The sequence below is a fragment of the Lottia gigantea genome (assembly GCF_000327385.1).
Source record: "Lottia gigantea unplaced genomic scaffold LOTGIsca_149, whole genome shotgun sequence".
NCBI classification, from domain to species: Eukaryota; Metazoa; Mollusca; class Gastropoda; family Lottiidae; genus Lottia; species Lottia gigantea.
Window position 1 is genome coordinate 371,471 of NW_008707778.1, and position 13,991 is coordinate 385,461.

At 33.9% G+C, this 13,991-nt stretch overlaps 1 protein-coding gene across 1 annotated transcript; it reads right to left on the reverse strand.

Annotated features, from left to right (window-relative positions):
* Nucleotides 1-11,751: 11,751 nt before the first annotated feature.
* On the reverse strand, nucleotides 11,752-11,949 carry LOTGIDRAFT_140608 (hypothetical protein; the record flags this gene model as incomplete). The annotated part of the gene is made up of 1 exon (XM_009050309.1): nucleotides 11,752-11,949. A coding segment is annotated over one exon (198 nt), but the record flags the coding sequence as incomplete, so codon positions are not given.
* Nucleotides 11,950-13,991: the final 2,042 nt, after the last annotated feature.

Here is a 13,991-nt window from a genome sequence, read left to right on the forward strand (position 1 = left end):
AATTCAACCCGGCTGATAGTCTATTGGGGATAATGTAAATCTTTACACATTTCCATGTTCCCACCCCAAACACTCACACACTCACTGTGACCTCTATACCTAATTCCATATGTTCCTACCAGTGCCAATCACTTGATATTATACTAGGAAATATCGAAAGCTGTCTTGGAGATGAATTATAAAAAATAGAAATAGGTCACGACTTGATGGTATAATGGTGAAGATTATTCCAATTGACGTCATAGACTTTATTAGAGCTGCCTGACATTATTCCTAACTGACACTCAGTCTGTCGTAAACCTCTTTCTTCTTCCTACTTAGCTTAGTGATAGTGACAACAGGCTGACCTTGCTTTGAGACCAATACTTTATACCAAGTACCAATACTTGTAATACTATCTTAGCTTACTGAAAGTGAAACGGGTCGAACCCATGACACTCGATCACCATATATATACTTGTAACTTACTATCATACAACTTAGCTTAGCAATAGTGATAACAGACTGATTTTTGTTTGAAACGGATTCGAACCCATATTCCTCAGCTTCAGTGAAAGTGAAAGGGATTCGAACCCATGACAACCGATCTCCATTTACTTACTACTTACTAATACTATCATTTACCTTAACTTTAATGAAAGTGAAAAAAAGACTGACCTTTAATACGGATTCGAACACACGACAACCGATCAATCTCTGTTTTGTGACCTAGGTCAGTGCTTTTATTGGGATTTTTAAATCTCAATCTTACTCTAACACTATGGACTTGCAACACTATCACGTGCCTTAGCTTAGCGATGGTTACAACAATCTGACCTTGGTATGAGACAGATTCGAACATGACACCAAGTTACTCTAATGGGATCTGGCAATCTGATTTTGCAGCTATAATCTGCATTAGCTCGTTTGTGTTGAAAGATAAATTATTCTGTGAATCGCCAGTCGAGATGAATTAAGGCATGCAAAAAAAAAATGAATGAAGTTTTACACCCTACCCGTCTGAACTTCATTTGGGCTGATGAAGACGGTCAACACCATACAATGTGCAAAGAGAGAAATTTGGCAAGAGCAGCAACAGTAGCCTAAAGGCGTGCGGACAAAAGTTAGCAATTTTATGTAGGCCTACTCTAGCCATCTGATAAAAATCGATATTATGTTCAGTTTTTGGTTGAAGTCTATGTACACGTAGTCGTCCAAATACATATTTTAGATTAGACCTATATTTCAGGTGGTCGTATCACTTATAACTGAGATTGATGTTTATAGACTCGTTATTTTCGTCAGTTGGCTCCTACTGTTTTTTTTCCATTAAATAACATACGAGCTGTGAGTCGGATTTTCAATCAAGTACTACGGACAAATTAATTAAAACTATGTCAGTGAAGAGTAAATATTTAGACGACTATATCCCTTTAAAGCTGAATAATCTCGATTACGTAATTCGGATAGCATTATCCGTTGACCGTCGACAAGACGTATGGTTTGCAGGCAATTTCCATACAGTTCTAGTAGGCTACTTCTAAAGACTTTTTATATTTTCCAAGCCCAAATTATGCCGACGCCGACCTTGCCCTTTAATTTCGGCAGTAAAGTACTGGTGACTCAAGGAACTTGACCTAGATTTAGAGAAAGTTGGGTCATAACAAATATAACTTAATCTATTGACTAATAAATTAATGTTTGATTAACGTATTATCAATTAAAGTTATTGAACCACTTGAAAGGGCGTCTGAATAAAGAAGTATCAAACACCTGATGGTCCCACTTCATTCTGTTTTGAGGAGTCCACTGCTAAATAGGCCTACAACTTTTGCTCTCGATTTTGCTATGTTTTTGTTTCTATGCCCTATGCGGACCTCCTTTGTAAACGTAGGTTACACGCATGATCAGCACTGGAAGTAGGCCTAGGCTTATGACTATGTAAAAGATGATTTTAGTTTACAAATAGGCCTATTCTGTCCAAACCCTCGTCACGTTAACACAAAACAATTTAGAATTACTTTCCTATCTTACAGACATTTTGACAATTTCCAAGACTCAAGGTGTTGAATAAAATATTTTACAATAGACTTTTTACGTGGATCTTATTTAATCCAACTTGTTTACAGAATTTCACGAGCACTTTGAACTCTAATGCGCCATTACCTTTTCAAGTCCGGCGTCTGTGGCGATTTGGAAAAAGGTTAGGCTATCACATTATGGCGTCACTTCCTTTGTCTTAATAGGCCTAGGCTAGAGAAGGGCAACATGACCGCACGTGAATTTAACACATTCTATTTCTACGCAGAAAATTTGTTCTTTGTAGTCTACAGACAGAAAATTAAGCAAAATATCATTTCTTATATTTAAAAACTACTTTCGACTGTCCTTAGTCAAAAAGCAGATAATTTTAATAAAATACGAAACTTCGTTTATTGACTAGCTTTTCAAAATGGTGGAGAAATGAGAAATTTGCGTGGGAGGGGGGCGAAATTCAAACGACTGTTAAATAAGTTTACTGCAAGATTTCACGTAAATTAGGGATATCCACTTATTGAAAAATAACAGGTTCGTAAGATTAACACAATATTAATATCCTAAAATCATCGCCATGTTGTTAAAACGGCACAGACATTAGGCTAATTTTTATTGCTAAAAATTACGTCATTGAATATTGACACACGCCTAGAGTCCTTTAGCACTACCTTGAATTCGTGCTTTTCATTTTTGACATTTCTTAGTAAATTTTGTGAAAGTACTTTATTTATTTTGAATGATTTCTTAATAATTTTTCAGAATTTAAGAAATACATAATTATAAAGGAAAGTAAGGACTAAAAAACTGATAAGGTAATATGTTTATACAGTCAAGTAACCTAATTTCGTGCTAACCAATTTTTCGTGCATCTTCTGAAAGGATTAATGATTTACATGTGCGACCTCCCGTGACCTCCGCATTTACTTGTTTTGATAAACATGGGTTATCTCTACAATATCAACTAGTAGAATTAATCCAGTAGTTTAAAGCAAGGTAAAATGTATTAATGTATACTTTGACATGAACAAAATGGCGGATTTCAGTTATTACCAAATATAACAATTTTTTATCAGCCAAATTTCCTTATAATCCCATGCTGTAATCAGAATTCCAAGTGTTGTCTCCTAGAATATATTTCAACGAATGACGTCACATGACAAACTAGCTGAATCCGTGTCAGCAGAAAAAACTCTATGGAACACAATGTGGGCCATATTCTTATGTAGTTTCAATGACTTTTAGCAATAAGGCACTCTTAAATTTAATTATCTAATTTTGTCAGTCAAATTTTTTTTTCTTAAAATCATTTATCTTTGAAGGAATTGTCATCAGTTATGATGAATTATTATTAAAGATAAATACTATTTAAGAAAAGTTTTAAAACAGCTTATACCACTGGGTATCCATACAACGTGTTTTTCTCGACTTAATTATAGATCAAACACTGTACACGAAAATAGGTGATGCATTTTGCCGCCGTTGTCGAGTTGGTTACTCATGAAATATGGGCCAAAGTGAAGGATTCATAAAGAAAATCGAAACTAACCAATTTTAATTATTTTAAAGAATATCTGAGGAAATATTTAATACATAAAAAAAAAAATTGGGTTTTTTAAATCCGACGAAATTTGGTTTTGAATCCATATATGCAAGTAAATAGGTTACGTCACTGTAATTTTATTATTAGTTGAATTTATACTTCTGTAAGACTGCCATTTTTATACGGTATATGCCCACATGAAATGGTGTCTCCCATGTCAGTCAGTATGTCCGACCGGAATTGCTCGTTAACACTCAAGAAGGCACAATTCTTGATTGACTTTGAAGAACTTAGGTGTAAGCTTAAAGTGATACTACATCTTAGAATAAACATAAAATTTAGGAATTTTAAACTTGGCCAATAAGAGTATATATTCATCTATAGATAAGCATATGCCTGGTGTCATAAATAACATAACAGGATCCTTATATAATCCGATAAATCCAAAAAACTTAATAATTATCGATAAATATGCAATTAATTATATATTTACTTAGTTTTGTGAATTTTCCAATTTTTCAGATTTTCTAGGGATTCTTTTGTAACTTTATGACACCAGGTAAGTCCACTGGTGAATATATACTCATTTACCATTTCGAGAACTTAGATTTTATATTTATTCTAAGACATAGTATCACTTTAAGCATTTATTATCACCCAAAGTTATTGCTCTTGTCCTTATAAACCTTTTTTGAATCATAAACACCCTAAATTTTGACAAAACATTGTGAAATCTTTTATTATCCTCCAAGGCCCCTATAGAAACTCAAATAAATCAAAACATATTTTATATGAGTTATTGAAAATTGTTTTTCAGTTTTTAGCTCATTAACAGGGAGCCGCGGTGGCTCAGCGAGATAGACGCTTGCTCGCTAACCTGAAGGTCCAGGGTTCAATCCCGGCATAGGTCGAGATAATACCTCCGGATTTTTCAACCCGGTTTCCCCCTGTCAGTGATGCAGGTACGAGGGGCTGATATGGAAAAAGCGTCTAGTCGTTCGGATGGGACAAAAAACCGAGGCCCCGTGTGCTACAGGCTGTGCACGTTAAAGATCCCTCGACAGTTGGAAATCGAAAAAGAGCAGGCTAATGCCGCTGTCCTGGCAAAATTTCCCTCATTGCACCCTGCATGGCGTTGCCCGTCTTCATTAGCCCACATGGTGCAGAAAAGTAGGGCGTAAAACTCCATTCATTTCATTTTAGCTCATCAACACTAGAAGACACAATTCAAGAGAGATTTTGACAAAAATTGTTGAAGTTAGTGTAAAAAAAATCAAAAGATATTTTATTTAAGTTGGTGCCATGTTTCTGATAATGTGTTTATTTGTAGTTGTAAATTCTCTTGAAGGCACAATTCTTGTCAAATTTTATCAAACTTGGTAGACTAAAGGTTTTATACATATGATTGTTTGATTGTTATTCTATTGCTTAATCTTATCTAGAATCAAGGCTGCTAGTGCGTGTATATTTTTTTCCTGGCAAGCTATCTTTGTATTTTGTATGAATTGAAATATCAACTCAAGTTGGTTTTTAAGATTCTAAGATTATTTTGGATTGACCACCAAAAACATTATTTGCAAATATTGTTTTACAGATTTTCAGTTGAAAGTGAACTTATCAATTTTATGTTGAATTTCAGTTAGGCTTTCTATGAAGGAATGCAAAATCATCAAACCTTACATTTCTATGGACCTTTGGAGTAGATTCTGAAAAAATGAAAACTATAAGGCTATTGTGAAATAAAAAATTTTGTGTTATATTTCAATTCTGATAAAAAAAATATAAATATATGTTCTAAAGAAATCAGTATCTACCAATGCTTCATTTCCAAAATACTGTCATTTTATGGTTGTTTTTTTATGATTAGTATGTAGACTATAAGTCTGACGTTCTTGGTTAAAAATTTGAAAATGTAATCAAACACAGAAATTAGTGACTATTTTCAGAACAATTTGGGACCAAAATAAGTTGACATGGAATTTTGGAGTTATTTTCTTGATAGTGTTTGCTATATGTTTAGAAAATGTGTGCTAAGTGTAACTAAGAGTTCAAAAATAGACGCATGACAATTTATATTTTGTTTTACCTGTATTTTTTTATGGTCAACATTTTAAACTTGTGGTTGCTATTATATTTGATATGGGTGTGTTACAATCTATTCCTTTGAAGCATAGTTCAGTTTTTGGTTTGTCTGTAGTTGGTGCTGATAAAAAAATATGAGAATTGGACTAGTAAAGCTTGAAAATAGGTTCAGAAACCAACCTTTAGATAGGTTACTGTCCACTCAAATTCAAATTTTCAGTTAGCTGGGTGTATAAGCACATCTTTATTAGCTGCGAAAGCAAGAATTAGGATGACTGTCCTTTCCAGAAATATGGACTTTCGTAAGATTTCAGAAAGGGTTGGATAAGACAGTCTTTTAGAGTAAACAAACCCTCCACGGCACCTACTAGTAAACAAATTTTCCGCCTTCTTTAGTTGGGATAAATTGTCTATGCTGCCCTTCTAGTATACAGATTGAACTACTAAAAAAAGTTGAAAATGCAATTTTCGTTTTCCCTTTTTATTATAACAGAAGGTCGCATGTTCCCTGTATAGAAAAGTAGTTGGTTTGAGTCACACCTAGTTTGTAATAAAGCTATCAAGCTTACAGACTAAATGGTCATTGTGTGGATTATTACCTAAAACTACCTAAAAAATAAAATCGCCTGATTGTGTTCATGTTTTATATCAGACCTGGATGAGCAAGGGTTAGGGATTCTTTGCTGCACTATACCATGATTATAATTAGTGCTGCTGTATGGGTTAATCAAGGTCGTGTGTCGATACTTGAAAATACCTCACACACAAAAAGTGAGTATTTTTATAAGTTGGTGAATAGAATCACAAATATTTTTCTTTCACTTAACTGAAATTGTTTGAAATTAAATGTACTTTATAAGACAGTGGATGTTAACTACCACTTCTATCAACTACTTACCAAATATATTTATGAAGTTATTGATTAATGTAAACCTTGAAGATCTCATTACCATTACTTCATATCCTGATTTGTATTGCGATCATAATTGTATTGTAGCATGATTGGTACATACATGTTTGTATGTATTGTGACACTGAACAAAATAAATTATTATTATTATATGTATTAGGTCAAGAAAATAGGGCTGTCAAATTATGTTGATTATTGATCGGCTCTATTTAAAACTCAAGTTAATCTTCAGGGAATTGTGGTCTCTCACTAAACATCATTGTCTGACTTCATTTTATTAATATTGATAATAACACCTTAAAGTGATATAATATGATCGAAAACATTTGGATGTAAAAAGCGTTATCGGAAAGGTGACCATTTACATTACACCCATTCCTTATACCAATTTATCGAGTCAGTTCTGAGAACCGTTCTCAGATCACCTCCCTGAGGTGGGCAAGAATTGGAACGGCTCTAAGTTTACATTACACAAAATTCTGTTCCAAGAACAGATACATTTTGTTAGGTAAAAGGGGTTCTAGTCATCTTAAAATAATCAGTTTATAATGTTCAGTTTCAGCCATATGTATCACTTTTAATCTGACACTTGATTTTGACCACAATTATGATTAAATACTTAGAAACATTATACAGAACAAAGGGCCTTATGTGATAAAGCACTTAGTTTTAAATAAATCGCAGGAACCACAGATATCTGATTGAAAACTAGAATGGTGCAAATGAACCATACACTTAACAAATTTTAAAAACTCTTTTCAACACCTTTAAGGATTAAAAAGATGTGAGTGGGACAAAAAAATCTAATCTATTTTTTCAGATATAAAATTCTTATCAGGACAGCTGTCCTGATGAGGATTTTATATCTGAAATTTCATCAGTTGGATTATTTTTATCCGAAATGCATGTCCACAGCAAGATATGAGCTCTTTTTTTAAGGTTTTTTAAATGACCTTTTGACCTGCCTAAAAGCAACCAGTGCCTATGTTTATATTTGTCTGTTTACAGAAGACAACAAAATGCTATATTGGTTCAAAGTAACTATACAAACAATTTCTTTCCTTCTTGATGGTCTGCTAGACAGAGGTCTATTGTTCTAGAGTGTCCACACTGGTTAATAACTGTAGTGGCAAACAATGGGGATTAGATTGGATTATCTCACTTCAGTAAGCACTGACCAAACTTGCAAAATACTTTACAATAAAGCTGAGATTAAATTTTAAATATCGTAAGTGTAGTTTAAGATTTTGTTTTTTTAAAGACTATTATTTAACCTTCTGTTAGTTGTCTAAGGTAATCAATTGTGCTTAACCTATTATTAACCTTTGATAGAGAAGGCTGATATTCTTGTACCAATTTATTTTCCCTATGCTCAACACAGTACCACAGTTCAGTCGAGGGGTAGACTTAACTTAGACTGTTGAATGGAGAAGAGATATACACAGGGATATATTTTAGTCCAGGTGAAAATTCTCAAAATTTAACAATACAAAAATTGGATCGGAGCAACTCCCATAAAATGTGACCGTTGTTTGTCTGGCCCTAGATGAACCGATATTACATCTGTGCTGTGACATCCGTGGAATGGGTAGGGCTAGATTTGTCAGAAAAGATATCCACATATGTGGAATAGTTCGGACAATTTATATATTGTTGTCTGAATGTTTTGGAAGTGGTAGTTGTCTTTAACCATTTCCGCCAAGGGGCGCAACCTTGGTAAAATCACATGTTCTCGCCGCCATTTGCACAAATCGGACGAAATTGTACCTGACTGTAATTATTATGTAAAATGCACAATAGTTATTTATATTAAACATGAAAAACACAACGTGAACTCTACTAATATCTTTGTGGAGCTACAATTATCCACAACATATGATGAAAATTGGTTTCTGTAGATCAGTCTGTTTGAGGGTGGGTTCTTTACATTACGTCATTTGACATAGCACAATGATAGCTTGTGATTGTCCGAAAACCTTGAATAAGTCATAATCACTGATAATTCCAGGCGACCCAGCTGTTAATGGGTAGGGATAATCCATGAAAGATGTATGGCAAGAAGTTTTGCCAAATACCAGCTGATAAAAAGAATCCTCTGTGAACCTCTGAAGTTGTTATCCTTGTAGTTGTTTGAATCTTTCTTTCTCTCTTTGGTCGCTTTTACCAGGTCAATTGTTTCTCAGTGTCTTTTATGCTGACTGTCATGAGCAGACATTGTTAAGGGAGGTAATTCATGTTGTATAAAAGTGATGAATGGTAGACTGTATTGATGTATTGATTTTTAATCGGCACCACACTTCTTAGCAATTATCTTTAAACTCGGTTACTTGGTCAATCAAATTCCAGGTCGTCATTGATGGAATTCTGTTCATATTGTTCCTGGAAGTCTAATTTTTTTTACTGGATACTGATTAAGGTCATGGTTTATACAGAAACATTTTAGGACAAACCTTCTGAGACATGTGTGGATGTTGGTAAATCGATGCTTCCATGAAATCTGCTTGTCTGTTTTTTGCAATTGCAGAAATACTCAAAAGTTTTGTCCATCTGAGACGAATACCTGGCCCATGGAAGCCAAAATCTTGAAAATACTGTCCAACAATTATTTTTTTTATTATATTAGATTTGTTGATTATGTATGTCAAAAAAATGAGATTTTAATATTTTTTCTTACAAATGTAATGAGTTTTCTATCAGTAGCATTCCAAAGACGGTACTTTTAACTGGGCTAACTTCTGTTAGTGATACAGATCGGTGGTTCTGTCAGTAAAAAATCTAGTCATTTGGATGGAACAATTAACCAAGAAGGACCCAGGAGCTACAAGCTGCACGTTAAAAATTCTTCAACAGTTTGAAATGGAAATAAGTACTGGGCTAATGCTGCACATCATGACTTTTTCCACCTCTTTTACAGTAGCAAAGTCTTAAAGATGGGTTTCCTTGTTTTTTTCAGCAAACTATTTGATTAATTAGTGTTTCTAATGAATTATCATGTATTCTTAATCATATCATAATGTTTTTATTGCATATAGTTAAGAGTTTTAACCAATCATAAATGTCCATGTATATACAGTCTGGATAAACAAAACAAGACTTTTTGACCTTTCTTGATTGGTCACTCCTTGGAATTCTGCAGGTAATTCTCTAATTTAGCTAATTTTTTCATAAATGAAATAAGGGAACCCATCTTTAAGTTTTTACCTGAACTGGTTTTGATCAGAATCAGCAAATTTGTATGATGTTTTGCAAACAACAATGTTTATATGGTTCTATTAGGTTAAGAAGCGCCATAAAAGTTCCCATGAACACAGCTTACCTCATTTATATTGTCTGTTTGAAAAAATCTGAAAATTGAGACCAGTAAATCTGCCTAGCCGTTTGATTCTGGACTGTTGAGAAGCCTCCAACATCCATTTTTGTAAAAATAAGATTTGTTTTGGCTCTGTGAAACATCCTAAATGTATTTTCGTAATATCATATTTCATTAAGTCTGGAACTGCTTTGAACTAAATTTGATGCAGGCTTCTTATGTCAACTAAAATCATGCTTTTCATAGCTTAAATCATCTTGTGCTGGGAAGTTGATATGCAGAAGTGTACATTTAATAAACATTGCTGTTCATCAAGAAAATGTACAGATTCATAAAGAAGTTGGAGTGGGTCAGCATGTTAGACCCTTGCTCTCTAATTTAGAGGTCACAGGTTCAATCCAGGCCAATCTAATTAGAATTAGAAAAAAAATTATTTTGTTATGATTTTTTTTTCGGTCTCCCTTGTAATCAACTAGATTTATATCAAGGTCACATACTGGTGGTCATGCTACAAGGTATTAATAGCAGTCAATCATGCACCACTCTCAATCTCCGACCAATCACAATTAATCAAGGCCTAGTAGAGGGTAGGCTAATTTCTCCTGTCATGGAAAAATTTCCCTCATTGTACACAGCATATTATTGCAACGTAGTGACTTTTTTCAGTTTGGCCAGAACTATAGTATTAACTATCAGCTGAGAGTCTCCACTATCAAATCAGACCATGCTTACTCTTTTCAAAACACCTGATGGTACTTTCTTTGGAGGCGTCCACTATACAACTTTTACTTCCGAATTTGCCATTATTGAGACGAGATGTTTGATTTGACGGAATTTTCTTTCTTGTAAGGAATCAAACTTTTCTATAGCTTGGCCTGAATTATGTTATCAGCTTAGAGCCTCCACTATATCATAAACTGCTATTGGATTTTTTTTGTGGCTAATCCCGGACGACACCTCATTTTATTGCACTCTTCATGTCTAATGACAGAAAATCAAACTTTCTCTGGCTTGGCCTGAACTATAGTATTTTCTATCAGCTGAGAGCCTCCACTATAAAATACACTGCTATTGGATTCTTCTGGTGGCCTCGTGTAAAATGAGGTAACTAGGTCAGTCCAACAGAAGCTTGGTGGCTCGGCTTGAAGAGTGCGAATTGACCCACCAAGCCTCAGTGTAAACAATCTCCTTTTCTACTCCGTGCTGCAGGCAGAATTGTGTCTTGAATTGTAAATTGAACGTAAAAGTTAAAGTGAAGGGATTTGGAAGTGTTTTTGTGCAGTGTTATAATATTTATAATGTGAATTATGACTTGGGATTGGAAGGATATTTTAACGGTAAATATATATTTATTTCAATTGCGTTGGATTGATTGGTATGATCTCTAGTTACTTAATGTAGTAGTGAATGGGTATCAGTATTGAATTTTATTGTAGAGACCAATGAACTTAAGATCTAGGTTTCGCTAATTTTTTAATTACCTTTGTCCTGATAAGGATTGTGTATTTATAACATGTCATCTTTATAGATGAGCTTTAGAATTGGTAAACATTACAAAGTATTTTCATGTTTTTAAGGGAATGGCATGATTGATTTGGGTTTGATTAAAGGGAATGGCACCATTGATTTAGGTTTGATGGAAGGGAATGGCACCATTGATTTAGGTTTGATTGAAGGGAATGGCACCATTGATATGGGTTTGGTTTAAGGGAATGGCACCATTGATTTGTGTTTGATTAAAGGGCATTTGGCACCATTGATAAGTGTTTGATTAAAGGGAATGGCAACTTTGATTTATGTTTGATTAAAGGGAATGGCACCATTAATTTAGGTTTGATTGAAGGGAATGGCACCTTTGATTTGTGTTTGATTAAAGGGAATGGCACCATTGATTTAGGTTTGATTGAAGGGAATGGCACCATTGATTTGGGTTTGATTGAAGGGAATGGCACCATTGATTTGGGTTTGATTATAGGGAATGGCTTCATTGATTTGTGTTTGATCAAAGGGAATGACTTCATTGATTTGGGTTTGATTTAAGGGAATGTCAGCATATATTTGGGTTTGATTAAAGGGAATGGCAGCATATATTCAGGATTTATTAAAGGGAATGGCACCATTGATTTTGGTATGATTAAACGGAATGACACCATTGATTTTGGTTTGATTAAAGGGAATGACATGATTGATTTAGGTTAGATTGAAGGGAATAGCATCATTGATTTGGGTTTGATTAAAGGGAATGTCAGCATATATTTGGGTTTGATTAAAAGGAATGTCAGCATATATTTGGGTTTGATTAAAGGGAATAGCATCATTGATTTGGGTTTGTTTAAAGGGAATGGCATCATTGATTTAAGTTTGATTTATTGCAATGTCATCATAATTTCATAGATTTGTTTTTTAAATGAATTTAGTATGTACATAAAAGTATTTTATTTACAGACATGAGTTTCTTCCGTTTTAAAGCGGAATTCTGCTTTTCGTCTTGTCGGATTCCAATTTTTTGTTAAACTTTCCGTTTTTTGGTCATATCCTTTTTTTTCACAAAAGTCTGCTCAAACTCTCGTACAGACTTTCTTTTCTTCCTGCAAGGAAAGACAACTCTGTATGAAAGATTGTTTCCGGTTTGATAATCTATTTAAGTTGTAAAAAGCGATATGATTGGTTGAAACATTCCTATCTCCCAATGAAAGATCGGATTATATCGCGGTATAAATGCTACGTTCGATATCACTCGTGAAAATAGTGTTTACGACTTTCTCGAAGTGCGAAAATCGTGCGCAAAACTGGAGACCGTTCGGACGATATTCACGACTTGGACGATGGACGACGAAATAATGTTAGCCATTTTTCCATGAGGTCAAGGTGAAGGCCGCAGAATTTGTGAAAATGGGTGTCGTAAAGTAGTAAATACGAGAAAAACCTAATATGGAACGGAAATTCACAACATTAACCCTGTGAACACAGTAATCACGAGAGGTGTTGAACGCAGCATTAATATCACTTTGGCTTTCAACAGCAGCATGGCTTCCAATGTTGTTGAATGCGATTTTGACACAAAATTATTAAATAACGGTTTGAAGAATGTGTGGAAATGGGAATGGCTGACAAAGAACTTGTTGGGCGATTTATCAGAAAATTAACAGAAAACAAGTTGCACATTGTAACTTGTATAGAAAGGACATAAATTTTGCGATGTGCCTTGACATTCAAATTTTCTGGTTTTTTTTTTAATAGCCAGAATCATGTCTGTATCTAATAAATGTGAAGTATTTTATCTAAACTTTCTGGATTTTTCAATGCATATAAGATAAAATTGTAACAGAATAATTGGCAAAGGTTGCAAGCAGTTTACTGAAAAATTGGGAAGGGTTTCATTTAATTCTAGTATGTTTGTTTTTCTTGAGTTATTTTGGTCCATGGTAGTTGGTTTGGCAGTATTTGACCGTATTGTGAGAATTCTACTGATATCAGTTGACATTGACAGTTGAAATTAAAAAAAGAGTTGGATTATGCCAATCTGCTCCAAAACCAAAAGTTTAAAGGTTTGGACAGACAATTGTAGAGTAAATCATTCTAAAATCATTTACAATACAGGAATAACCTAATTTTTTGTTGAGATTTTTGACATCTGTCCCAAAAGAAAAACTTACACCAAGTTGTAAGAATATGGATGGCAATTGCAATCAGTAAAGGGTAGATCATATTAAGATATTCCCATGCTGGAAAACCTAACCCGTTTCTAAATTTATTGTTGATATTTTTTTTTAGCCTGCTCAAAAAGTAAATATTCACCCCAATCCTGAGTGTATGTAGATTGAAATTGAGGTCAGTAGAGGGTGTAGTGAGGGTGGTTTTAGTAGGATATTATCTAAGTGAAATGTAGGTCAGGCTGTTAACCTAAACAGTGTTTTTATCTATTAGCTCTGTATATAATGTCTTTCTATATATTATGTTCTGATATCAACTGAATGATTGTAAAGGCTGGACATTTTTTACGACTTGGAATTTCCTAATGATTTGAGGTATTTTGAAATTTATTTTGTCATCAATCAAGGCTTATTATTTTTTAGAATATGGCAATCAGTGCAAAAATATGGAACTATCAATTATTTCTAAAAGGAAAAATA